Source organism: Hirundo rustica, chromosome 8 (genome assembly GCF_015227805.2).
Source record: "Hirundo rustica isolate bHirRus1 chromosome 8, bHirRus1.pri.v3, whole genome shotgun sequence".
NCBI classification, from domain to species: Eukaryota; Metazoa; Chordata; class Aves; order Passeriformes; family Hirundinidae; genus Hirundo; species Hirundo rustica.
This window is the reverse complement of record NC_053457.1, coordinates 35,168,321-35,195,586: the sequence shown is the minus strand read 5'-3', so window position 1 is coordinate 35,195,586 and position 27,266 is coordinate 35,168,321. Positions and strand designations below refer to the sequence as shown.

General features: G+C 58.6%; 1 protein-coding gene across 1 annotated transcript in view; it reads left to right on the top strand.

The window, feature by feature from the left end:
- The first annotated feature begins 10,802 nt into the window (after positions 1-10,802).
- The window catches only part of TCERG1L (transcription elongation regulator 1 like), a 50,806-nt gene continuing 34,342 nt past the window's right edge, over positions 10,803-27,266 (top strand). The window contains exons 1-4 of the mRNA XM_040072007.2: positions 10,803-11,057; positions 13,544-13,690; positions 14,881-15,061; positions 23,826-23,981. Coding sequence (XP_039927941.1) covers positions 10,803-11,057; positions 13,544-13,690; positions 14,881-15,061; positions 23,826-23,981 — 739 coding nt within the window. The remainder of the gene's footprint in view (positions 11,058-13,543; positions 13,691-14,880; positions 15,062-23,825; positions 23,982-27,266) is intronic.

Below are 27,266 nucleotides of genomic sequence, written 5' to 3'. Positions count from 1 at the left end.
CGCTACCAGGGAGGAAATAACGGGCGCGATGCCGCGGCGGGTGCCTCCACCTGCAGCTCCTGGCACGGGGCAGGGGTGCCTTTGGTGGGCACCAGGGGTGGCTTTGGTGGGCACCAGGGGCACGGCTGGGCCCTGGCTGCGCTCGGGTGAACGGCTCCTGGATCCTGTGCCGGGCTGGGCTGGCTCCTGCAGGCTGGCACAAACCAGCGGGGAGGCACGGGGTGTCTGGTAAAGCCTTCTGAACTCCTGTGGGGTTTTCAGCGCTTCTCTTCAGGGCAGGAGTCTCTGCCTGGGGCTCGCCCAGCGCCGCTCTGTGTTTGGGGACAGCAGTGCTGGACACGATTTCCATGGTGCTTGGCTCCAGCTGGTCCCAGCTCTGTGTGCTGATCCAGAGTGGGGCTCAGCCTGAGGAGGAGAAGCTCCAGGGAGAGCTCAGAGGGCCTGAAGGGGCTCCAGGAGAGCTGGAGAGGGGCTGGGGACAAGGGATGGAGGGACAGGACACAGGGAATGGCTCCCACTGCCAGAGGGCAGGGCTGGGTGGGAGATTGGGAATCAGGAATTGTTCCCTGGAGGGTGTTGAGGCCCTGGCACAGGGTGCCCAGAGCAGCTGTGGCTGCCCCTGGATCCCTGGCAGTGCCCAAGGCCAGGTTGGACACTGGGGCTGGAGCAGCCTGGGGCAGTGGGAGGTGTCCCTGCCATGGCAGGGGTGGCACTGGGTGGGATCTGAGGTTTCCAGCACAGCCCATTCCATGATTCTGTCAGTCTGGAGGAGCAGAGGGAGCAGCTGTGAAGCCCCAGGCTGTCTGGGATGCTCCACCACGGGATCCATCGGGATCAGCTGCTCCAGGGACAGCCCGGCCCCACCAGGACCAGCGGTGGAGCACTGGGGGCTCACGGAGCTGGTGGGAACTCCTCCTGCTCACGGCCCATCGTGTCACATCTGCTGCTGCAGCAGGCAGTGAGACGTGGGGTTTTTGGTTTTTTTTAAGCTTTTATTGGCATTCAACAAACAATAATAATGTAATCAGAGCGATCAAATCCTCAAGTACTGTCAAATTATTTCTGGGAGATGAAAGCGTGAAATGTTCTGTGCTCCTGGCGGTTTGTGCTACAGAACCTGAGCAAAGTGGAGAGCTTGATAACGCACTAATGGCACCGGCTTGAAGAGGAGCTGCCTGAAATGCCACATTTCCCTGTCACAGGAGCACTGGGGCTGTTCTCCTGTCGTTTGATGTGTTGGGGCTTTCTTCTCCTGTGTCTGGCCACAACTCTGGGCCCCGGCACAAAGCCCTGCACGTTCCCAGCAGGGCAGCAGCATCTCCTGGTGCCCTGCTCCTGCTTGGGGCCGGCTGAGCTGCGCCCTCAGCCCGGGCAGGTCCAGGAACCGCCCCTGGTGGGGACCCCTGAGGGGTCTGGGGGACAGGAACCGCCCCTGGTGGGGACACCTGAGGGATCTGGGGGACAGGAACCGCCCCTGGTGGGGACCCCTGAGGGATCTGGGGGACAGGAACTGCCCCTGGTGGGGACACCTGAGGGATCTGGGTGACACCTGAGGGATCTGGGGGACAGGAACTGCCCCTGGTGGGGACCCCTGAGGGATCTGGGGGACAGGAACCGCCCCTGGTGGTGACACCTGAGGGATCTGGGGGACAGGAACTGCCCACCCCGGTGACACCTGAGGGATCTGGGGGACAGGAACTGCCCACCCCGGTGACACCTGAGGGATCTGGGGGACAGGAACCGCCCCTGGTGGGGACCCCTGAGGGATCTGGGGGACAGGAACCGTCCCTCACGGTGACACCTGAGGGATCTGGGTGACAGGAACCGCCCCTCACAGTGACACCTGAGGGATCTGGGTGACAGGAACTGCCCCTCACAGTGACACCTGAGGGATCTGGGTGACACCTGAGGGATCTGGGTGACAGGAACCGCCCCTCACAGTGACACCTGAGGGATCTGGGTGACAGGAACCGCCCCTCACAGTGACACCTGAGGGATCTGGGTGACACCTGAGGGATCTGGGGGACAGGAACCGCCCCTCACAGTGACACCTGCGGGATCTGGGTGACAGGAACCGCCCCTCACGGTGACACCTGAGGGATCTGGGTGACAGGAACCGCCCCTCACAGTGACACCTGAGGGATTTTTGGAACCAAACCCCGCTGTGGTTAAATGTTGGGGCATTTTTTATATTGAGTTTTCTCTGAAAAAAAACCCATGAAGAACCTTAAAGAAACCAAGAAAAAAAGCCCAAGCCCCGAAGAGCCCACAAAAGCTGTGATACCTCAGGGACCTTCCCCTCCACCTTCTCGAGGGTCACAGCAAGGGACACGGAGCTTCATTACCCAGAAGAATTCCCGTGGCAGATGGAACTGTCATCTGCCAGCAGGACCCTCTGGAACTGATCCCCTTTTCCCTTTAGGACTTTGCTTTTCGATTGAGCTTTGCCTGCATTGAAACACTTCTTTTTTTCTCTTTCAATTTTCATCTGCTCAAAAATACCCTAAAAAGAAACGGAGCTGGGTTTGTTTTTTTTTTTTCCCTCTCTGGTAGAATGGCACTACCAGCAGTTGCTCAGGGTATTTTTAAATTAAACAGAGCAGAGGAATTTTCTGGTAGGAAGGGAGAATTTCAGTCATTATTAGTCCCCCTTAAAGCCCAAAGCAGGCAGCATTCCCCATCCCAGATGCTGCATTTGACAGGGAAGGAACAATTCTGTCACACCAGGTGTGGGGTTGGGGTGTGGTTTTTTCTTTTTCTTTTTCTTTTTTTTTTTTTTTTTTTTTTTTTTTTTTTTTTTTTTTTTTTTTGGTTTGGCTTTTTTTGTTGAAAATCTTCTGTCTTAAATTTGCAGTGTTCAGGTCTAGGGAATCCAATGCTTGATGTCGATCATGAGCCTTTGCTGAGCAGTAGTAGTGACTTTTTTAGTGGCTTTAAGGGAATTTCCTCAAAAAAGAAACAAAAAAAAAATAAAAGCAGTGATTTTATTTATTTATTAATCACAGAATCAGAGGATTGTTTGGCTTGGAATGGGCCTTAAACATCTTCTCATTCCAGCCCCAGTGTCCAACCTGCCCTTGGGCACTGCCAGGGATCCAGGGGCAGCTACAGCTGCTCTGGGCACCCTGTGCCAGGGCCTCAGCACCCTCGCAGGGAACAATTCCTGATTCCCAATCTCCCATCCAGCCCTGCCCTCTGGCACTGGGAGCCATTCCCTGTGTCCTGTCCCTCCATCCCTTGTCCCCAGCCCCTCTGCAGCTCTCCTGGAGCCCCTTCAGGCCCTGGAGGGGCTCTGAGCTCTCCCTGGAGCTTCTCCCCTGCAGGCTGAGTCCCTTCTCCCTCGGCCACGCTCCGTGCCCACGTTTCCACAGCTCAGCTCAGCTGTGCCCTCCTGCCTCTGCCCAGCCCCACAACGGCCGGGAGCTGGGATTTTGATGTGTTTGTTTGCAGGAGATCTTTGAGTCCTTCCTCCATGGATGGCTGAGCACTTCCCTGGGCTGGGGCTGTGTCCCTGTGTCCCCATATCCCGGTGTCCCTGTGTCCCCATGTCCCTGTGTCCCCATATCCCTGTGTCCCGGTGTCCCTGTGTTCCCATATCCCTGTGTCCCGGTGTCCCCATATCCCTGTGTCCCCATATCCCCGGTGTCCCTGTGTTCCCATATCCCTGTGTCCCGGTGTCCCTGTGTTCCCATATCCCTGTGTCCCCATGTCCTTGTGTTCCCATATCCCTGTGTCCCCATGTCCTTGTGTTCCCATATCCCTGTGTCCCTGTGTTCCCATGTCCCTGTGTTCCCATGTCCCTGTGTTCCCATATCCCTGTCTCCCGGTGTCCCCGTGTCCCGGTGTCCCCATGTCCCTGTGTTCCCATATCCCTGTCTCCCGGTGTCCCCATGTCCCGGTGTCCCCATATCCCTGTGTTCCCATATCCCCATGTCCCCGCGTCCCCCAGCCCACCCCGTGTCCCGCCGCCCCTCCAGGACCAGGAGAGCCTGGATCCGAGGCCGGTCGCAGGCTGCAGCCCCGCTCCAGGCTTTGCTGAGCCCGGATTGCAGGAGAAGGGCGTGGGCTGGGATTAAGGGGCTGAGCCAGAGCCCAGCGCTCCGGGAAATCATCCCGGCAGCGGGGGATCAGGTGCGGAGGAGAAGGGGCTGCAGTGAGGAGAGGCAGGGCAGCTCCGTGCTGGGAACTCCACGCTGGGAACAGGGCAGAGCCCTGTGCAGCCATTCCAGCCTTTAGTGCCCGGGAGATGAAATGGGAAGGGCTCCAGATGCACTAATTACCTGTAATTAGTACCTAAAAAGGTGCCTTGGTACCAGTTTTTGCAGCCTGGCACGGCTGTTGGCACGCTGGGTGGCCGTGGTGGCTCTGGTGTGTGGTTTGGGACCCTGCCTGCAGCGCCCAGCCCGCAGCAAGGCCGATGTTACTTAAGAGCAATAATCTGGGAAGGGAAATAATTAGGGAAGCAAAAGTGTATTAAAGTTACAGCAAAGAGGATAAAGCCCATAAAACTGTAATTGCTCGGCTGATAAAGTGAAGTTTAAAACTTGCGATCAGCTTTGACACAATGGCGTTAATGTGGGGAGGTAAAAACACCTAATTAAGGAGCCAAAAGCCGTGTGCTTTACCTCGGGATAACGGTGGGAATGCAGGAGTGGTGAGGGTTTCCCACTGTGAGACACCTGTGCCCCATGAATCCTCTCCCTCCACTCCTGGATTTCACTCCTGAGCCTGGGGCTGGGATCCTGGGGCAGCTCTGGAGAGCCCTGGAGGGGCTGGAGCATGTCCAGGGCAGGGAACAGAGCTGGGAAGGGGCTGGAGAGTTCCTGAGGGAGCTGGGAAGGGGCTGAGCCTGGAGAAAAGGAGGCTCAGGGAACTTTGTGGCTCTGCAGGGACAGGAGCAGAGGGAACGGCCTCAGCCTGGGCCAGGGGAGCTCAGGGGGGACAGCAGCAGGAATTTCCCCATGGAAAGGGAGCTCAGGGGGGACAGCAGCAGGAATTTCCCCATGGAAAGGGAGCTCAGGGGGGACAGCAGCAGGAATTTCCCCATGGAAAGGGAGCTCAGGGGGGACAGCAGCAGGAATTTCCCCATGGAAAGGGAGCTCAGGGGGGACAGCAGCAGGAATTTCCCCATGGAAAGGGAGCTCAGGGGGGACAGCAGCAGGAATTTCCCCATGGAAAGGGAGCTCAGGGGGGACAGCAGCAGGAATTTCCCCATGGAAAGGGAGCTCAGGGGGGACAGCAGCAGGAATTTCCCCATGGAAAGGGAGCTCAGGGGGGACAGCAGCAGGAATTTCCCCGTGGAAAGGGAGCTCAGGGGGGACAGCAGCAGGAATTTCCCCATGGAAAGGGAGCTCAGGCACTGGCACTGCCCAGGGAGGTTTGGATCCCCATCCCTGGAGGTGTCCCAGGAATCCCTGGAGGTGGCACTCAGAGCTCTGGGGACAGGGTGGGGATGGGGCACAGCTGGGATTTGATCCTGGAGGGCTTTTCCAGCCTCAGGGCTTCCAGAACGGTGATAACATGATCATCCCTCAGCAGTTCCTGTCCATGCTGGGAACAGCAGGAGGTCTGGAGCTCATGAAAGAGTTAATTTCCAGACAAGTCATTTGGAGTGAACTCATTGATCTGACTCCACTGAGAAGCTGCAATGCTCAGAATTTCTTCCTTAGCTCCCTGAGGTTCCTGGAATGCTTATGAGAGGAGTGGTGGTGCAGAGGACCAGATCTCCAGGCTTTCAGGGATGGCTGAGGAATGTAAATGAGGGAAGCACCCCTGGAAAGAGCCGGGGCTGGAGCAGCTGCAAAGCCTCTCCTCAAACCCTCGATGCCACCCTTGTGTCTGGCTGTTTGGAGGGCTCGGAGGTGCAAGTCTGAGAACGCCGTGTTTCTGCAGTGTCTCCTTGGAGATCCACAGAGTCCTCCCGACAATCTGCTGCCTCTGGAGAGGTGGGAGGGGAGGAGGGGATTTGTCTCTTTCTCCTGTGGCCAGCAGTGCCTGCCACGAGTGTCTCCCGAGGGAAGGAGAAGCGGGGCCCTTCTGGAGCACTGCAGCAGCCCCAGGGCAGCAGAGCCGTGGAATGAGGGAGCCCCAGGCTGGTTTGGGCTGGGAGGGACCTCAGAGCCACCCGGTGCCATGGCAGGGACACCTCCCATGTCCCAGGCTGTGTCCAGCCTGGCCCTGGGCACTGCCAGGGATCCAGGAGCAGCCACAGCAGGGTCGCTGGCACCAGCAGCGCCCGAGTTTGAGGAGGTCCCACCTGCCCGGCACCACCGGAGTGTCCTGTGAATTCCAGGTGGGCTGGAATTCCACGGAGGGAGGGTTCAGCCATCCTCCCCTTTCCCCTGGCTGCAGAGGGGAGCTGAGTTGCTGCGTCTAGCGATTGCTCACCCCCAGCTGAGCATGGAAACTCTTTTTGGAGGCTTTTAAACAGGATGCCTGGGTCCAAGAGAGCCGTGTGTGCTCTCAGGAGAGCTCTGGCACAAAGGGGGCAGAGGCAGATATCTTTATCCTGGTTCCCTTTTATCTTGCTGCTGCTGTGCAGTGGCACCGGGGCTGGCTCCCAGAAGGGTTAAATCCCTGCACTGGAGGTGGATTCCGAGGAGCTGGTACAAAGCAAACCCTCCCCGGATTGACTGTGCTCTTTATTCTCCAATTCACAAAGAGAATGTTTCCAGCCTCTCCATCTCTCTCTCAAGTGCACACAAAAGATGCAGGTTTTTTTATTTTATTTTATTTTATTTTATTTTATTTTTATTTTTCTTGGTTTGAATGTTTTCTGTTTCTTCTCGCAGCTACCTGAAGTGATCTTTCTGTGTGCAAACCCTGCCAAGCCTTACCCTGCACCTGGGCTGGTTTTAAAGGAGAAAAGTGTCTCTGAATTCTGCTTCCACCGGGATTAGGAGAAATTCAGGATTTGAGTGAGTGAATTCAAACATTACCCAGAGCAGCTGTGGCTGCCCCTGGATCCCTGGCAGTGCCCAAGGCCAGGTTGGAGCAGCCTGGGGCAGCGGGAGGTGTCCCTGCCATGGCAGGGGTGGCACTGGGTGGGATTTGGGGTCCCTTCCACCCAGACCAGGCTGGGATTCTCTATTTGCCTCTGGTTCTGCTTTCAGCTGACCAGGGACTGAAGGACCCTTGCTTGTTTTTCCTTCCTAAATTACCAGAGTTTGAAGTTTTGGTATCAATAACTCCGAGTTTGGAAAAAACCCAGCTTGTGAATATTGCATAAATACCAGGAAACAAATTGATTGAGTCCAGTAGAAAGGAAATGGATATTCTACAGAGCGAAATTTGACAGGAGGAATGCTGCTCCCTCCTTCTCTCCACCCAGAGGTCACCTCCTGGCAGAGGGCTGGGAGAGCCTCCCGAGGAGCCCGCGGCAATCCCCACATCCCGGAGCCTGCAGTCCTGCCTCACGCGGGAATTCCTGCCGTGATTCCTTCTGCACTGAAGCTACTCCTCATTTACCTCCTCTTTTTTTTTTTTTTGATATCTCCTAATGGGCTTGTAACAAGGCTCGCGGCAACCCATGGAATTCAGCAAGAACCGCATCAGGGAGCGGGCGTTTCCCGTGCCAGGAGCCGAAACACGGGGTCAGCTCGTGTCAGTCCTCGGTTCGCGGTGTTTGCCCGGGGCTCTGCTCGGCCGAGGCGCGACCTGTGCTCGGAGCAGCGGCGGGGGCAGCTGCAGCCCCCCGCCACGGACACCCTCAGCAGCCAGGGAACCCCACGGGAGCCCCGAAACCCAGTGGGATCCCCAAAACCCCATGGGAACCCCGAAACCCCATGGGAACCTGCTGTGGTCTGGGATTCGGGGGTTAATCCCAAAAGCAAAAAGAGGGAATTTCTCACAGGCAGGAGAGTAAAGCAGCCCCTGTGCTGGGACAGGGAATTCCCCGGCTCGGAGCCCTCCCGGAGCTCATTTCCCTGGATGCCGTGGCTCAGTGCGGCTTTGTTTGTTTGGTCCCTTCTGGAATCTCGGCTCCTCGGCGCTGCCGGGATCCGAGGATGCGGCGGGGAGGGGGATTAACCCGGCACAGCCCGTCGGGCCGGGCGATCTCCCCGGAGCCATGCCCTCGGTGCCCCGGCAGGGTCCTTTGCCCGGCCGGGAGCTGCGCCAGCCCTGCCCGGCAGAACGGGAGCTCCGGATGCTGCCCCGCCCCGGGGATGGGGTCGGGCCGGTGCCTCCGGGGCGGAATTCGGACGCGGCCACCCTTCCTCTGTCCCGCAGCGCCGGCGGAGCACGTTCCCCGTCCCCGGAGCTCGGGCAGGCGGGGATTCATCCCCGGGGATCGTGCCAGGATCCCGGGCGGTGTTGGTCCCTTCAGAGGCTCGAACGTGCCGCGGGTGAGCTGAGGGCGTTCCACGGGAGGCCTTTGGAGCGTGCTGCGGGATCTGGGCTGCCTGCAGGCACCGCTCCAAATTAAATGGATCCTCTGGATGGCTGCAGACCTGCAGCGCCCCTTCCCCGAGCCACTCAGTGCACCAGCACCAGAGAGTTTGGTCATTACCCGGTGTTGTCTCAGCAGACAACCCCGGCATGAGGAAAAGTGGTTAAGAATCTCCCCAGGGAGAGAAATCCATAAGGCAGATATTAACAGAAGGGATGTCTCTTTGGAGCGCTCAGACTCATTTTTCAGACTTAAAAATGGAGATGACGGGTCTAAACCGTTTATTTCAGGGCTAAATTGGCTTTTTGGCTGCCTGAAGTGCTCTCTGCAGTTCTCAAGGGCCAAGGTGTGCACAGGAGGTGGCACCGATGAACCCTCCGGTGCCTTTTCCCCCCGCTGCATTCAAACCCAGCTCCTCGAGCACCACTGCCTTTCATAGGACACAGCCCTTCTCCTCTCTGCTGTTTTTCTGCTGTCGGTTTTGTCGTTGTGTTTCTGTGCCTCTGCTCAGTCCCAATTACCAGGATGTGGTTTTGAGTTTTCCCAACAGCCGCGCGCTAAAGCGTTCAGCAGCGATCCTCCGTTCGTCTGGCTCCTGTCGCCGTGTGCATTACTCCGCTCTCCATTTCCCGGCGTCTCTCGGGGTAATTATAAGCTGTGTATTTCCCTGATCCCGTGTTTAGCCACAGATCATCGTCATTCGATTCCAAAACTTCTCGGGTATTACCTTTACTAAGGTTATTTGCTGCCAGGGGAATCAAACTCCTCTGCAACGATTTTAAACTGTGGAGCTGAAACGTTTGTGCGTTCTGTGAATTCAGGCTTGGCCCATTTTGGCGTTATTCATTCCTTTAATTTCTTGCTGGAGCTGCTGGAAGCTGTGATGCCGTCAGCAGAGGCTTGCTCAGCTCCTTCATCTCACAGTGGGGAGGAGACGGCAGGAGAAACAAACCCACAGGTTGTACGGGATAAACGCAGGGGTTGTGAGGGATAAACCCAGGGGTTATAGGGGATAAACGCAGGGGTTGTGAGGGATAAACCCACAGGTTATAGGGGATAAACCCAGGGGTTATAGGGGATAAACGCAGGGGTTGTGAGGGATAAACCCACAGGTTATAGGGGATAAATGCAGGGGTTGTGAGGGATAAACCCACGGGTTATAGGGGATAAACCCACAGGTTATAGGGGATAAACCCACAGGTTATAGGGGATAAAACCACAGGTTATAGGGGATAAACGCAGGGGTTGTGAGGGATAAACCCACGGGTTATAGGGGATAAACCCACAGGTTATAGGGGATAAACGCAGGGGTTGTGAGGGATAAACCCACAGGTTATAGGGGATAAACCCACAGGTTATAGGGGATAAACGCAGGGGTTGTACGGGATAAACCCACAGGTTATAGGGAATAAACCCACAGGTTATAGGGGATAAACGCAGGGGTTGTGAGGGATAAACCCACGGGTTATAGGGGATAAACGCAGGGGTTGTGAGGGATAAACCCACAGGTTGTACAGGATAAAACCAGAGGTTATAGGGGATAAACCCAGGGGTTGTGAGGGAACACTGATGGCCGTGGGGGGCCCTGGGCTGGGCTGGAAAGGCAGCTGCTCTCAGGAGCAGCTCTCCTCTTGTCTGCCGGGAAAGTCATAGGATCCCAGACTGGTCTGGGTTGTAAGGGACCTTAAATCCCACCCAGAGCCACCCCTGCCATGGCAGGGACACCTCCCACTGCCCCAGGCTGCTCCAGCCCCAGTGTCCAACCTGGCCTTGGGCACTGCCAGGGATCCAGGGGCAGCCACAGCTGCTCTGGGCACCCTGTGCCAGGGGTCCCTCTGCTCACAGCAAGAATTCCCTTCCCAATATCCCACCTAACCCTGTCCTCTGGCGGTTTAAATCCATTTTATCCCAGCGTGGGATACCTGAACTCGCTGCTGCTCTGATGCCGTGGCACTCGCACGGCCCGGGGAAGGGGGATCGGGGGGGCTCGGGAAGGTTTGGGGGCTCAGGCTTCTGGCGGACGGCGAGGAGGTTGGGGGATTTTAGTGCTGAGGGGCGCTCAGGGAACCTGGGGGTGTCGGCGGTACCGGTGCAGCCATCTCTGCCACCCCCCGTGGGCAAGGTCTCCCTCCCGCACCCTCGGCCGCCGAGGGGACACCCAACATCCCCCTGCTCCTGCGGAACCCCGGCGGAGCCGCGCTCCCAGCGGGGGCTGCACCGGCGCCCCCTGCCTCCCTCCCTCCGTCCGTCCGTCCGTCCGTCCGTCCGTCCCGCATCCCTCCCTCCGCCCCGCCCCGCTCCCCCGCGCCGGGCGGAGCCTGTCCGCGGTGCCGCGGGCTCCGAGTCGCGCCGGGCGGCGGAGGCGAGCGGAGCGCGGCGCTCCCGGCCCCGGGCCCGGCCCGGGCCATGCAGGATGCTGCCGGCCGCCGCCCCGCGCCCTCCGCCGCTGCTGTGGCCGCCGCCCGCCGAGCCCCCCGCTCCCCCCTGGGCCTGGGTGCTGCTCCGGGCCGGCGCCGCCGCCGCCGGGGCCCCCCCTCCGCCGCCTCCTCCGCCGCCGCCGCTGCTGCTGCCGCCCCCCGCGCTGCTGCGGGCCGGGCCGGGCTGGGGCGGCCCCGCAGAGCCCCCGCTGCTGCCGCTGCTGCCCGCGGAGCCGCTCCTGCACGGACAGGTAAGGGCGGAGCCGCCGTGCGGGGACACAACTTTCCCGGAGCCGCTGCCCGGCACCGAGACCCCGGCCCGCGGGGGACGCGGCGGTGGGACAGACCCCCCCCGCGGGGGATCGCCGAGCTCGGCATCGTTCTTTTCCGAGCTCGGCATCCTCCCTTTCCCTAGCTCTGCATCTCCTCTTCCCTGGGCGCTGCATCCCTCTTTTCCCGGGTTCTATATCTCCCTTCCCCGGGCTCTGCGCCACCCCGCTTCCCAAGCTCTGCATCTCCTCCTCCCCAGGTTCTACATCTCCCTTCCCTGGGCTCTGCATCCCTCTCCCTCGGGGCGCTGCATCCCCCCTTTCCGAGCTCTGCCTTCCCCTTCCCGATGTTCTGCATCCCCTTTTCCCGATGCTCTGCCTCTCATCCCCGATGCTCTGCTTCCCATTCCAGATGCTCTGCACCCCCTTTCCCTCTGCTCTGCACCCATTCCCGATGCTCTTCATCCCCTTCCCGAGCCCTGCACCCCCTTTTCCCGATGCTCTGTCCCCCATTCCCGATGCTCTGTACCCCTTTTCCAACCTCTGCCCCCCATTCCCGATGCCCTGCCCCGCATTCCCGATGCTCTGCGCCCCATTCCCGATGCTCTGCGCCCCATTCCCGATGTCCTGCCCCCCATTCCCGATGCTCTGCCCCCCATTCCCGATGTCCTGCCCCCCATTCCCTATGCTCTGCCCCGCATTCCCGATGCTCTATCCCCATTCCCGATGCTCTGCCCCCCATTCCCGATGCTCTCTCCCCATTCCCGATGCTCTGCCCCCCATTCCCGATGCTCTATCCCCATTCCCGATGCTCTGCCCCCCATTCCCGATGTCCTGTCCCCCATTCCCGATGTCCTGTCCCCCATTCCCGATGTCCTGCCCCACATTCCCGATGTCCTGCCCCGCATTCCCGATGCTCTGTCCCCCATTCCCGATGCTCTGCCCCCCATTCCCGATGCTCTATCCCCATTCCCGATGCTCTATCCCCATTTCCGATGTCCTGCCCCCCATTCCCGATGTCCTGCCCCCCATTCCCGATGTCCTGCCCCCCATTCCCGATGCTCTGTCCCCCATTCCCGATGCTCTCTCCCCATTCCCGATGCTCTCTCCCCATTCCCGATGCTCTCCCCCACATTCCCGATGCTCTATCCCCATTCCCGATGCTCTGCCCCCCATTCCCGATGCTCTATCCCCACTCCCGATGCTCTCCCCCACATTCCCGATGCTCTGCCCCCCATTCCCGATGCTCTATCCCCATTCCCGATGCTCTCTCCCCATTCCCGATGTCCTGCCCCCCATTCCCGATGTCCTGCCCCCCATTCCCGATGCTCTGCCCCCCATTCCCGATGCTCTATCCCCATTCCCGATGCTCTCTCCCCATTCCCGATGTCCTGCCCCCCATTCCCGATGTCCTGCCCCACATTCCCGATGCTCTCTCCCCATTCCCGATGCTCTGCACCCCGCGGGCTCGGTGGCTGCCCCGCGCGTGTCGGAGCTCGGCGCTTCCAGCGGCTCTGGAGGGGTGCAGCGGGGGTTCCTGCGGGAGCAGAGGGGCTGCCCCGGGAGCTGGGGGTCCCTCCGGCGGGGCCGGGCTCCCCGCTGGATGCGGGATGCGCTTCCCGCGGCCGGAACGGGAGCGACGCTCCGGGAGCCGGGGCAGCACGGCCGCTGAGCGTTCTGTGAATATTTTATAAAGACCAAAGTTTTGAGCCGTGTCACCGGAACCGGCGCGTCGCGCCAGCGCTCTCCCCGATGAATATTTCGATCGTTAATTGCCGCCGCGAGGCTGCTGGCAGCAGCGGAGCCTTCAGCCGGGCGCTCGCCCCTCACGGCCGAGGGCTCGGAGCCGTGCGCGCAGTTTTGCCTGGGCTCTGTGCTTTTTTTGGGCAGAAAGAAGTGAAAATGAAGGCGAGCCGCGAGCGCTGCGGCGTCCGCTCGATTCCGTGTGATGATTCCCAGCCTCGCCGAGCTCGAGCGTCTCTTGCGGCTCGGGAGAAAACAGTCGGCGCTGCTCTAAGGAAACGGGAGCATCAATGATTCCCCAGCCGGAGAGCGCTCGACGAGCCAGCCTGCAAGAGGTGGTTTTGCCGTGGGAACCCGTTCTCCGGGAGAATTTAAGTTGAGGAGAGAGAGAGAGGAAAAAAAAAAACAAAAAAAACCAGCAGCATTCCTGCCTCTTCCTTCGGTTCCCCGGGCGCATCTGAAGGCAGCCGCTGGCGCTGCGAGGTTCAGCGAGGAGCAGCGAAGGAAAGGCACGCTGCAGCCACCGCCGGTGCTGCTCCGCGCCCCGCTGTGAGCTGCCCGGACCCTGCTCCCGGCCCTGCCGTGCCCAGGGGAGCGCGAACCCTTGGGACGCTCCTGACATCAGCCCTGCCCGTCTGGAAACCGCGGGAAGCGTCGCTTGCTCAGCGAGAAACCCCCTTGTTAACTCCTCCTCTCGTGTTTTTCCTTTTTCCCCCCCTCCGAAGTGGATGTTTGGAGCTCATTCCCCGGTGGTGGGATTTCCCCCTTCCTCCAGCGTGGAGTTCGTTCCTGTGCTGCCGCCCGTGTATGCAGCCACGGTGCCGCCTCACGCCGGCAAGGGCTGGACGGACAAACGGCTGCCCAGCTGCAAGGTGAGCGCGATCCTGGCGTGCCGGAGGGGCTGGGGCACATCGGGCGCTCCGGGTGAAGTGCTGTGGGCACAGGGCTCGGTGTTTGTCGGGAAAACCCCGCCGAGGAGGAATGTTGGGAGGGGCAGGCGATGGGGGCAGCACGTACGGCTTCGCTGTTCCCAAGTTTTAACAACGTTAAAACGTCTTTAATATTCATTCCTTTGAGTAGAATGCCTTCGTTTTCCTACGAGATGCGGTTGTGGGGGGTTTCCATCTTCCCTTTCTCCCTGGTTTTCCCACCGTTTGTCTCAAAGGGGTGCCCCAGCCCAGCGCTGGGTGCTGTCACATCCCCGGTGCCAGGGTGGCCCTCGGGGCCCCGTGTCCCCATCCCAGCTCTGTTCCCACATCTGCCCCTTTGCCAGCTGAGCGCTGAACACCTGGGCTTGTGCTGCTGTCCCTCAGACAAATTTGTGCCTCTGTTCCCTCCTGTCCCTCAGCTGGCTTTGTCCCACCCTGTCCCTCAGCTGCCTTTGTCCCCTCTGTCCCTCAGCTGGCTTAGTCCCCCCTGTCCCTCAGCTGGATTTTTCCCTCCTGTCCCTCAGCTGGCTTTGTCCCACCCTGTCCCTCAGCTGGATTTATCCTGCCTGTCCCTCAGCTGGCTTTGTCCCCCCTGTCCCTCAGCTGGCTTTGTCCCACCCTGTCCCTCAGCTGGCTTTGTCCCCCCTGTCCCTCAGCTGGATTTGTCCTATCCTGTCCCTCAGCTGAATTTGTCCCCCCTGTCCCTCAGCTGGCTTTGTCCCCCCTGTCCCTGAGCTGCCTTTGTCCCCCCTGTCCCTGAGCTGCCTTTGTCCCCCCTGTCCCTCAGCTGCCTTTGTCCCCCCTGTCCCTCAGCTGCCTTTGTCCCCCCTGTCCCTCAGCCCCATGTCCCTGTTTTTGGGGTGGCGCGGTCCCCGGTGCCCACGGGTCCCTGGGGGTGGCTGTGCCAGGTCAGTGCCGCCTCAAGGATTCCTTGCCTCCCGTGCTGCTGCAGCAGCTGAAGTCAAAGCCGGTGGATTTTTACGTGGTCACTTCACTCCGGCCTGGTCTGGGAAGCCTGTGCCCGGCTGAGGCTCCACCTGTTGAGATACCGAGCCAAAGACGCTTCGCTCCCGCTCGCATTTCGGAATTTTGGACCCCACGCTGTAACGTTTTTCCTTCTTTCTGTTGGACAGATCTACTTGAACAATGCCTTTGCCCTGGATTCGGCCTGGCTGCACTCTGAGGAGCCCAGGCTGGCGCAGGGCGCTGAGAAGCCTCTGCTGCTGAGCAATCCAGTGGCCGTGGCCGTAGCCAGGCCAGCTGCTGCCTCCAGGCCCCTGCCCACGCTGGTCCTGGCCCCTCAGCTGATCCCAGGTAAAGGACTGCATCAATTACTAACTGCTTGCCTGTTTCTCGGTGGCTTTCCCTGAATGCATCCCCCAGAGAGGCAGAGCTGCTCCCTAAAGCAAAGGCTGGCTCCCAGATCCCTCCCCTGAGCAGAGCCTCGACGGCCAAGGGCAGTTCAGCCTCTGAGTGACTCTGGGAGGGAGAAAAGGCCGTGTGGAATTACAGCAGATTGTTCTGTAGCTGCCTGGGGACCTCTGCGAGGAGGGGACCAAGCACTCCCCACCCAGTGAGTTTATTCTTCCCACAAGGAGTTGCTGGCAGCCTCAGTGATTCCCCGGTCCTGTGGCACGGCCCGTGCAGGATGCTGCTGGCTGCTCGTTTCCAGGCTTTGGTGGGCTCTGTGTAGACAGGCAGCAGGAGAGAGGAGCGGTGCATCCGTCATCTCATTAAGGCTCAGTCATTTGTGAAATCAATTCCATTAATCTGCACAACTGAACAGAAGAACCAGAAGTTATAAATATTAACAGTGTAAATATTTTGTGATGCTTTGGGTAGCTAGGATTTATACCTGGAAAAGAGCATTTACCCTTGGACAAGAGCAGACCAAGCGTTCCAGCAGGGCTGCATCTCTGGTTTGCTGCTGCAGGGGTCAATTCACGCAGCAGTTCTATACAGGGGGGTGAGAAGTGCCACTGGTGTTTCAGCCCCTAAATGCGCTCTCAAACTGGAATTGGAGTTCCTGCCTTGCTGCCAGTTGTTCCTGCCTCCTCAGGGAGCTGCCCCCGGGGCTGAGAGCAGAGCTCTCCCCGGGAGCAGTTTGCATTTCCGAGCTGTGCAGCGCCCAGGACGTGGTGTGTGCATCGGTGCTGAGGTTCAGACTGTGCTGGCCTCGTTTGCCAGCCCGATTAATTAGCAGGGCCTGTCCTGGCGCACGCTGGCCCCTTCAAGCTGGGTCTGTGTTTGGGTGTTTCGGCAGGGCTGTGGCTCAGCTGTCCTCTCCTCCTGCCAGCACTGCCCGGGGCTCAGCTGGAGGAGCCGCTGCTGTGGGGAAAGCCTGGCATTAATTCATTTCTGTTTATTAGAGGGTTTATTGGTATTTATTACGCAGAAAGGCAGCTGCATGCCTGGGCAGTCACAGGGTGGGCGCGCTGCTCGGGGGTTCTGCACCTTTAGAAGGAGTCAGTGTTTTAAAACATTTCCGTGTTTTGAACGTGCTCAAGCGTATTTTATCACGTGTGAAATGGCAGATACGAGGCAAGAGCGCTCCTGGGAGCAGCTCAGGGGCAGTGCCAGGCAGGACAGGGACACTGCCAGCCTGGTGCCACCTCTGTGGGCTGCAGGGAGCCCCGGGAGGGAGGGGAAGGGTTCCTGCCCCAGGACAGCGCACGTGCCATGGCTGCTTGCTCAGGACTGGAGCCTGCTCTGCCTCCAGCCTCAGGGCTGGCTGCCAGCTGAGCTCCCTGGGGGTGGGAGAAGCGCAGGGAGGAGCTCAAACCCCCAACCACCTCTGTAAATAACGGGGTCACTGAATCCTGGAATGGTTTTGGGGGGGAGGGATCCCAAATCCCACCCAGTGCCACCCCTGCCGTGGCAGGGACACCTCCCGCTGTCCCAGAGTGTGCCAGCCCCAGTGTCCAGCCTGGCCTTGGGCACTGCCAGGGATCACAGCTGCTCTGGGCACCCTGTGCCAGGGCCAGACAAGAATTCCTCCCCATCCTGGAGGTGTTGCTGTGGCCGGTGCCAATCCATGCCACTCCAGGCCGTGTGGGGACTCCAGAGCTCCCGAGGGACATTCCTGCGGGGTGACCCCATCCCTGTCCTGCAGCCAGGACCGGGAGCTGCTTCTCCAGGTGTTATGGCAGCGCTGGAAGCGTTCCTGTGTAATATCTGCACTTAATGTGAAGAGTAATAAAAATCCCGGGAGCAAATTGCTCGGCTAAGTGGGATAAAGGGGAAGTTAATCAGGTTTCTGTGCGGGGTTCATTCCGGGAGCCGCTCTGCCTTCCCCGGTTATCAGTAACGATATAATTGTTTTCTCAACGGAGCTGCAGCCTTCCCCAGCCAGAGCAGTGACCCGGGGGCTGGCCGAGGCCAGTGCGCACCATGTCACAGCCTCAGCTCTCCGAGGGGTCACTGCGACAAGCAGCAGCTCCCGTCCTCAGGAATGCAGCGCCTGGGCTCCCGTGCTCCTGAGGGACGGGTGGTCCCTGCCCTGGCAGCGGTCCCTGCCCTGGCAGCGGTCCCTGCCTGCTGCCCGGGGGAGCGGATCGCCATGGGTCTGCAGGGCGCCGGTGCTTCTGGGAGGGAGGGATCAGCAGGGCTGTGCTCCTGGCGCTGTGGGGGGCTCAGGACGAGGTGCCCCGTGCCAGGTGAGCGACCCGTGACAGGTGAGAGACCCGTGCCACCAGAGTGACCCTTGTCACCTGAGCAACCCCTGTCATCTGAGCAACCTGTGCCACCTGAGAAATCCGTGCCACCTTGGCGACATGTGTCACCTGAGCGACCTGTGGCACCTGAGAGACCCGTGCCACCGGAGTGACCCTTGTCACCTGAGCGACCTGTGCCATCTGAGAGACCCCTGTCATCTGAGCAACCCGTGCCACCTGAGAAATCTGTGCCACCTGAGAAATCCATGCCACCTTGGCGACCTGTGTCACCTGAGCGACCTGTGCCATCTGAGCAACCCGTGCCACCTGAGCAATCCTTGTCACCTGAGTGACCGGTGCCACCTGAACAGCCTGTGTCATCTGAGCAGCCCGTGCCACCTGAACAACCTGTGCCACCAAACAACGCTTGCCACCTGAGCAACCCGTGTCAGCTGAGCAACCCTTGCCATCTCAGTGACCCGTGCCACTAAGCAACCCATGCTGCCTGAGCAATCCTTGTCACCTGAGCGACCTGTGCCACCTGGACAACCTGTGTCACCTGAGTGACCTTGTGCCACCTGAGAGACCCGTGCCTCCTGAGCGACCTGTGCCACCTGAGCGACCTGTGCCTCCTGAGTGACCCTTGTCACCTGAGCGACCTGTGCCATCTGAGAGACCCCTGTCATCTGAGCAACCCGTGCCACCTGAGAAATCCGTGCCACCTTGGCAACCTGTGTCACCTGAGCGACCTGTGTCATCTGAGAGACCCGTGCCACCGGAGTGACCCTTGTCACCTGAGCGACCTGTGCCATCTGAGAGACCCGTGCCACCGGAGTGACCCTTGTCACCTGAGCGACCTGTGCCATCTGAGAGACCCGTGCCACCTGAGCACTCTTTGTCGCCTGAGTGACCTGTGTCACCTGAACGACCTGTGCCATCTGAGAGACCCTTGTCACTGGAGCAACCCCTGTCATCTGAGAGACCCGTGCCACCGGAGTGACCCTTGTCACCTGAGCAACCCTTGTCACCTGAGCAATCCGTGTCACCTGAAGAACCCTTGCCGGCTGAGCGACCCGTGCCACTGAGCAGCCCTTAGCACCTGAGCAGACCCCTAGAACACTTGCAGACGCTCCTTTTCTTCCTTTTCTCCGAGGTTTCTCTTAGGATGAAGATGCCGACTGGGAGGAGTCACAAGGTTATCAGTTCATAGGAAGCTGCCAACGAAGCTGAGATTCCTCTTTACCTGGAATCCTAAAAAACTACTTGAGAATTAATGAACAGCAGTGGATCCACTCATACAGGAAGTGTAAGGACAAACCAAAGAGCTCAGCTGGAGAAATGCACAGCGTAGCCAGAGAACAAAACCAAGATCTTCACATCTGAGATTAAAACGAGGTAGGAGTCAGGCTTTCATCCAGCTGGGAGTGTCCTGCGTGTCCCTGTGAGCTGGACGGGGTGAGGGAACCCTGGCAGGACCCGTGGTGGATCCCTCAGTGGAAGCTGGAGCCCTGTGGCACAGGACAGTGGCTGGTGTAATTTGGAGCTGTGCTGGGGCACTTTGGCACTCCTGGCTCTCAGGAACATGCCACCAGTGCTCCCTGGCCAAGGGGGTGTCCTCATGCCTGCATTTGGGAAGGTTTTCATGGAATTGTGGGATGGCTGGGGTTGGGATGGGCCTTACAGCTCATCTTGTGTGGGATGATGCCCTTTACTGACCCACAGATGGGACAACCATGAGGTGTTTAAAGACATTTATTCCATTCTCAGTCTCATGAGAAGGGTGAGACGGTGCAGATGTTACAATTCACGCCGTCACACTCAGAACCCAAACTGTTTCCTAATCACAACCCATTATCAGCATTCTTGGCCTCTCAGCTTTTGCCACACGGTGCCGTGGATGCCTTAAAGCCAATAATCCAAACCGACCCCTCGTGGCTCCTGCTCCAGTGCCCCTTTCACGGTTCTGTTTCTCCAGAGGCTCCGGTCTGTTTGCGAGCAGGGACGTGAGGGGAGCAGGGATGCGAGAGGAGCAGGGATTTCAGGGGAGCAGGGATGTGAGGGGAGCAGGGATGCGAGGGGAGCAGGGGTGTGAGAGGAGCAGGGATTTCAGGGGAGCAGGGATGTCAGGAGAGCAAGGACATCCCTGTGTGTGTTTCCCTTTCCAGGGCTATTGGTGTGTTTATTTCCCTTTGTGGGTTATCCCTGTTTATTTCCCTTTGTGGGATATCTCTGTGTTTCCCTTTGTGGGATATTCCTGTTTATTTCCCCTTACAGTGGGATATCCCTCTGTTTCCCTTTGTGGGATATCCCTGTTTCCCTTTGCAGTATATCGAGGTTTTCAGAGTTTTTCAGGAATTCTAAACGCAGACAAAGGCCCAGGTTGAGAAAGGAGACCTTTACTGCACACGGGGCGAAAGCTCTCCACAAATCCGCATTTCCCCACTGAAATCCGCGCACACCCGTGTCTCGTACACGTCACCGCACCCCCTCCCTCCTGCAGAATCCTGCCCGGGCCCTTCGGGGGTCTCTGGGGTCTCTGGGGAGGTGTTCCCTCGGATGTGAGCCAGGATCAGCTCAGGCTGACAGAGCCCAGGTCGGTGCCAGACCATGGCCAAGGGGTTGTGAGGCACAAAGCTCCCGGTAACCACGGAGCAGCGGCTGTTTGGCACATCTGGGAACATCTGCTGTGGGTGACAGCGGCACCCTCGGGCTCCCTCTGCCACCGAGGTCAAAGGAAGGGACAGCGAATTGCGCCTGAAGTCCCAAAAAGGCTCAGTCCCACCTGAGCTCAAAAAGGTGGAGGATCCCTCTTAAAAACAGTGAAAATTCTGCCTAAAGGCATCAGAGCTTAAAGATGAAGAGAATCCGACTTCAAAATACTGAAAATTCTACTTGAAGACTTCAGAGCTTAAAGGTGCAGAGAATCCCTCTTAAAAAATACAGAAAATACAGAAAATTCTGCTTAAAGCCATCAGCTGGGCTGGGGGGCTCTGAGGGGCTGGATGCAGGCACAGAGTTCCCTCCCACAGGAGATTTTGGGAGCTCCTGTCACAGCAGGACCAGTGCCAGGTGGTGGTGGTGATGATGATGATGATGATGATGATGGGTTTCGGGACAGGACGTGCCCAGGGAGGTTTGGATCCCCATCCCTGGAGGTGTCCCAGGAATTCCTGGGGGTGGCACTCAGCGCTCTGGGGACAGGGTGGGGATGGGGTGCAGGGTTTGGTGCTCCTGGAGGGCTTTTCCAGAGGATTTAGAGGAAAAGTTTTCACCTCCCTGCCAGGGTGTGCCATGACCTGGCACAGACACATCTGGGGAAAACACCGAGAAGCCCCTGCACTTCCCCGTCACTGGGATATCAGTGATGGCATTTCACTCCTCTTTTCACGGCGTTGGGCTTTTGAAACCCCCGCTGTAAATGCGGGGTGATTGTGCCAACTCCAAACCCTTCCGAGGCCCGTTTGAGAAGAGCTCTCATCCAGATCTGGTTTGTTTGGGAGGAGAAGGAGCCAGCTGGAAGCCCCCAGCTCCGGGGGATCCTGGGCAGTGTTGTGCAGCGTTTGGGGGATGAACTGTGCGGTGTTGTTGAGCCGGGACAGCGCGGGACCCCGCTGGCCGCTGCCTGTGCTCCCTCCCCGGCGCTGACACCGCAGGGATGGCCCTTCCTCCGTGGAATTGTTCAGCAGGAGGGAAGGACAGAGAGCTTCACCAGAGCAGGGGAAACCACCCAAAGCTCTCTTTGAGCCCAGCGGTGAAGGTTTGCCAAGGACGCCCGGCTCCGGGCGCGGCGCTGGGCGCAGGCTCGCGTTATCATCCCGTTGTCCTGCGCTCCTCGGGGACATCGCCTCCTCCTCTCCAGGAGAAGGGAATCAGCGAGAAGTAAAGAACCCTTCCGCTGCCGTGCCCTGCGGGAAGCCACGGAGCCGGGGCGCTTGCAGACGGCAGCAGCTTCCACAGCAGCTGCGGGAGAGGTTCCGGGGGTTTTTCCCGGCAGCAGACAGCTGGAATTGGGAACGAGCACAGGCTCTTGGAGGGCAGGTGTTTGACCTCGCTGAAGGCTTGTTTGACTTCCCAGGCGAATGAACAATGAGCTCGCAGTTAACATCGGGTTGGTTGAACACTGATGCTTTTTTTTATTTTCCTTTTTTTTTAAATTTCCATTGTTGCTCTGGCAGGGAAAAAAAAAAATCTGTTTTCATTTCTCCATTGCTGAGTGATCAAAACATCAATATTTGTGAGGTTTTTTGGCCTGTGTGCCTCTTACTTAGGGCAGGTGTTCCTTGGCACGGAGGGATAATGACTGTAGAGATAACGGGCTGAAAATGTTGAACTTGTGTTTTGCTAATGCCGGGCTTGTTTTGTTGGGAAATAATTGTTTGTAAAGGGCTGGGACAAAGCTGGGAGCCCACTCCCTGATCCTGATCTCTTATCCAAGGCCCTGCTGTGATTCTCCTGCCTGGAGCTGCGGCAGGGGGCTGCCTCCCCCTTCCCAAACAGCCATTCCCTGTCTTCCCTGCCGGGATGCAGGCAAGGAGAAAGCTCAGAGTGGCAAAGGCTGGAGTGAGGAGTGGGATCAGAGGGGGATTTTGGAGCCTCGGCTGTCTCCCACCGCCTGCAGGATGTGAGAGCTTCGCTGGATGCCGTAATAAGCTGATGATTGCTTAATTTTTGAATCCCGAGCTCAGCGTGGAGGGAGGAACAGCTGCTGTTTGTCGGATTTGCTTCGCTCCTCAAGAGCTTTATGGCTCCCGTTGTTGTTTATTTAACGTAATTAGCCGAGGTTGAGCGCTGAAGGTCTTCCCTGCCGCTGTCAGGCTGGGGAGCGGCTGGAGCAGGGGCTGGAGGGAGCCTGAGCTTTGCTTTGGGACATTCCATCGGCCCTGGAAGTGCCCAAGGAGGTTTGGATCCCCATCCCTGGAGGTGTCCCAGGAATTCCTGGGGGTGGCACTCGGAGCTCTGGGCTGGGGATGGGCACAGGCTGGCCTCCATGGGCTGGGAGGGATTTTCCAGCCTCAGGGATTCCACGAAGTGTCCTGCTGAGATTTTGGGATGAAGGAGATGGGATGCAGAGCTTGTCAAACGCGGGGATTTGTGTGCAGGACACAGGAGAGCAGCCAGGCAGGTGAGGGAGCAGTGGGTGCTTAATATAACAAGGAATAAATTCAGATTTGGCATCAGACAGTGGCACTTAGGGAAGCTGAGAATAACTGTGTTCCGTGTGTTCAACTATTTGACTTTTTTATGAAGTTTTTTTTCATTTAAATTTAATAACTCTGCACAGTTTGTGTGTGAGTCACTGCTGCCTGGTCCCTCCGGGTTCTGGTGATGTGGGAAGTTCACATCCGTGGGGTTTCATGGCTGAAAACGCTCCAGCCACGAGCTGGGGCCTTGGAATCACCGTCAGCAGAGGGGCTCTGGGAGTGCTGTGGAAACACCTCAGTCACAGAACAGCTGGGGCTGGAGGGGACCTCTGGAGATGATCCAGTTCAGGCCCCTGCCCGGGCAGGGTCACCTGCAGCAGGTGGCACGGGAGCGTGTCCAGGAGGGTTTGGAATGTCTGAGGGGGAGAGCCCAGCCCCTCCCTGGGCAGCCGTTCCAGGGCTCTGCCCCTCCGTGGACAGAAGTTCTTTCTCACCTTGGGCTGGAACTTGCTGGGGTTTCGTTCCTGGCCATTGCTCCCTGTCCTGGCTCTGGCACCGCTGAGCAGAGTCTGGCACCGTCCTGTGCCAGCCCTTGGGGAGATTGGTATGGATCGATGGGATTGGTATGGATCGATGGGATCCCCTCTCAGCCTTCCCTTCTCCAGACTGAGCAGGCCCAGCTCCCACAGGCTCTCCTCATCCCAGGGATGCTCCAGTCCCAAAGTGACCCCTGTGGCCTCTGCTGGACCCTCTCCAGTGGCTCCTTGGCTTTCTTCCTTTGCTCTGCTCCCAGGGAACGGGGACAGGAGCAGAGGGAACGGCCTCAGGATGCCCAGGGGAGCTCAGGGGGGACAGCAGCAGGAATTTCCCCATGGAAAGGGAGCTCAGGGGGGACAGCAGCAGGAATTTCCCCATGGAAAGGGAGCTCAGGCACTGGAAGTGCCCAGGGAGGTTTGGATCCCCATCCCAGGAATTCCTGGGGGTGGCACTCAGAGCTCTGGGGACAGGGTGGGTTTTCCAGGATTTCGTCTGGGTGACCCTGCAGCTCCTTCCCACTGTAAATGATCCCGTGATTGCTGAGCTCTGGAGACCAGAACTGAGCACAATAAGCAGATTGTAACCCCACGTAAGCCCTGCCCGGGCTCCGGCGTCCCTCGGGGGACACGTGGGGCCAGCGGGGACCCTCCTGTTCCATCTGCTGTCACGATTCAGGGCGCTGGGCACACGCTCCCCCCAGGGCCCCTGCCCTCCCCGGCAGCTCACGCTGGTCTCTCTCTCCCACAGGCGGATGCCAGAACAGCCTTAAAGCCGTGGGTGGCACCCAGAGCCTGGCACTGGTGTCCCTGGAGCCCGAGGCGCCCCCGGGGCCCAGCCTGCAGCCCTGCCACCTCCTCACCCTGTCCCCCATCAAGGTCCCGCTCCTGGCCTCGCCCTTCCCAGGTGAGTCCCTGCTGCGTCCCGGGAGCAGCTCGGGGCCGTGTGGGGATGCTGGGGGATGCTGGGGCACTGCTGGGCTGGAATCTGGGCGTTCCGTGTGCCAGGAGCGCCTTCAGAGCTCTGTCCCGGTGACGTTTCGGGGCGCCCCATGAACTCCTCGCTCCCCTCCGGGGGTTCTGTGGGGAATCCTGTGAGCCCAGCGGCACAGCCCCGGCTGAAACGGGCGCTCACGGGGAGTCAGCCCAGCGTGGGGCACTGGCTGGTGGAGCCCCGAGCAGAACCTCCGGGTGTTTGTAGCGACAGGGCACAGCCTGGGTCTTTTCCCAGCGCCTGAGGTGTGGCTGCTGCCTGGAAAAATGGAAACAACCTCTCTTTTCTGGGTGTGGAGTGAAAGCTTTCTGAAGGTGGCAGCTGAGGAGGCGCTGGGGCGTCCCTGCCCTGCTGGGCAGCTCTGGCTGATTGGGAATCTTTAGAGCAATGTTCATGCTTGGGGCTATTTTTAGCACAGTTACCTGCCAATTAAGTTAGAATGCAAACGAGGGCGCGTTTTGCACCTTTTTGGTAATTGAAGTGTAGCACAGCAAGGCACAGGGGGGTGGAATTCTGCAGAAGGTGCAGTTCTGGTCGGGCGTTCGTGGGAGAGCTCTGATGAGGAACTGACCCCAGGGGTTCTGGAGCCTGCCCAGCTGTGAGTGCAGGCACTGAGAAACCCCCGGGGTGAGAGCTGGGCTGGGGACCAGGGCAGGAAAAGGAAGCTCAGTGGAACCTTGTGTCCCTGCACAGCTCCTGACAGGAGGGGACAGCCGGGGGGTCGGGCTCTGCTCCCAGGAACAGGGACAGGAGCAGAGGGAACGGCCCCAGCCTGGGCCAGGGGAGCTCAGGGGGGACAGCAGCAGGAATTTCCCCATGGAAAGGGAGCTCAGGGGGGACAGCAGCAGGAATTTCCCCATGGAAAGGGAGCTCAGGGGGGACAGCAGCAGGAATTTCCCTATGGAAAGGGAGCTCAGGGGGGACAGCAGCAGGAATTTCCCCATGGAAAGGGAGCTCAGGGGGGACAGCAGCAGGAATTTCCCCATGGAAAGGGAGCTCAGGGGGGACAGCAGCAGGAATTTCCCCATGGAAAGGGAGCTCAGGCACTGGCACTGCCCAGGGAGGGTTGGAGTGCCAGAATTGTCCCTGATCCGTCCCCGTGCTCTGCCCGGGTGCGTGTGTGATCAAACAGCACACTCTGAATGGCTCAGCACTCATTAGCATCCCCTTAATGACCCGGGACCCTGGGGTTAATGACCTATGACCTTGAGGTTAATGAACCTGGGGCCCTGGGGTTAATGAACCTGGGACTTTGGGGTTAATGACCTGTGACCTTGATGTTAATGACCTGTACCCTGGGGTTAATGAACCTGGGACTTTGGGGTTAATGACCTGGGACTTTGGGGTTAATGACCTGGAACCCCTGGGGTTAATGACCTGGGACTTTGGGGTTAATGAGCTGTGACTTTGGGGTTAATGACCTTGGGTTTAATGACCTGGGACTTTGGGGTTAATGAGCTGTGACTTTGGGGTTAATGACCTTGGGTTTAATGACCTGGGGCTCTGGGGTTAATGACCTGTACCCTGGGGTTAATGACCTGGAACCCCTGGGGTTAATGACCTGTACCCTGGGGTTAATGACCTGGAACCCCTGGGGTTAATGACCTGTACCCTGGGGTTAATGACCTGGGGCTTTGGGGTTAATGACCTCGAACCCCTGGGGTTAATGACCTGGAACCCCTGGATCTAATGAGCTGTGACTTTGGGGTTAATGACCCTGGGGTTAATGACCTGTAGCCTGGGGTTAATGACCTGGAACCCCTGAGGTTAATGACCTGGGACCCAGGGGTTAATGACCTGGGACCTTGGGGTTAATGTCCTGGGATTTTGGGGTTAATGACCTTCTCCAGATTCCCCTTGTCTAAAGTTTATCAAAGGCCACGGGCCCACAGTAGCAATTAACTTAAACCCCCCAAATTAAGTTATTTCCAGCCTTGGTCTCTGTGTTTATTGGTGCCTGGGAGGCTGAAGATTGTGGGTGTGTGTGATTAGCCCAGTTAATTGATTATCCCCTGTTAATTGATTCTCCTAGAGCTCAGTGTCCTGTTCCTTCCTTGTGCAGTGCTGTGTCTCCTGTCAGGGATTTGCTCAATCAATAGCCCCAGGAGTGAATATTTATTGTTTTAGACCTTTGATTATGGTTAGTTTTGCAGCCTTACAGTTAATTCCTGGCAGCCTAATTAGTGCCTTTGGGAATAACACAAGGTGGGAAGGGCACGGGGCAGGTGAGGATCCAGGCTCTGCTGCTTTTCCATCCTCACAGAGGAGATTCCTTGGAATTCCCTTGAAACAAATCACCAGGAATTTAGGGGAACCGAGAGTGCGCACAGGGCAGCGGGCACTTCTGAAAATTCCTTTTTAATACAATTCATTTTACGCTTTGTGAGGGAGAACCAGAAGCGGAGCTGTGAGGGAGCAGAGGACGCTCGGGGGGCCGAAAGCCGGGCGCAGCCCTTCCCTGCAGGATGCTGCGAAGGATCACAGCCGGATCCCTGGGAGCGGGGCTGAGCACACGGGGGTGGGAGGCGCTGCCTGCTGCAGCTTTCTCTGCAGTCGCTGCTGCTCCCGGGCATTGCTCTGTCGCCGTGCCCAGCCCAGAAACGCTTGTGACGGTGAAATGAACGTACGGGAGAGAAGCAGCACCAAAGTCCTGGGTTTAATTGCTACATAAAACGCTGTTTTATGTGGAATAAAAGGTTGGAGCTTGAGGAACCCGTCCACGGAGTGATCCGTGGCTGGAAAGGCTCCAGCTGCGGCTCTGTGCAGTGAGAGGAGCCTTGGCCCCACGTTTCTGTGCTCCGTGCTCCCCCAGCAGTGAGGGGAACGGAGGAGGTCCCAGCAGTGCAATTGCAGCCCCGTTTTTCGGGTCGGTGTTGCTTTTATTGCCTTTCTTCCTCTTGCATCTACCGGTGGTGCTGCTCGTGCATCTCCCAGGCAAATGTTCCCTTAAATATTTCATGGCAGCCTGGCTGGCGGTGTGGATTCTGTGCCAGGTTTAACATAAAGACCGAGCAGGAGCTTGTGGAGATGCAGCTCCTCGCTGTGCTGCATCCTCCTGCGCTCTGCTGGGGGAGGAACCTGCATTTCCCAGCAGTGCCACGCCAAGGCTCTGAAATCCGCCTCAAGGAAACCCTAAAGGCGTTAAACCTCGCAAACACGGGCGCTGACCTGCGGCAGTGAAGGAACGGGGTGTGTGGT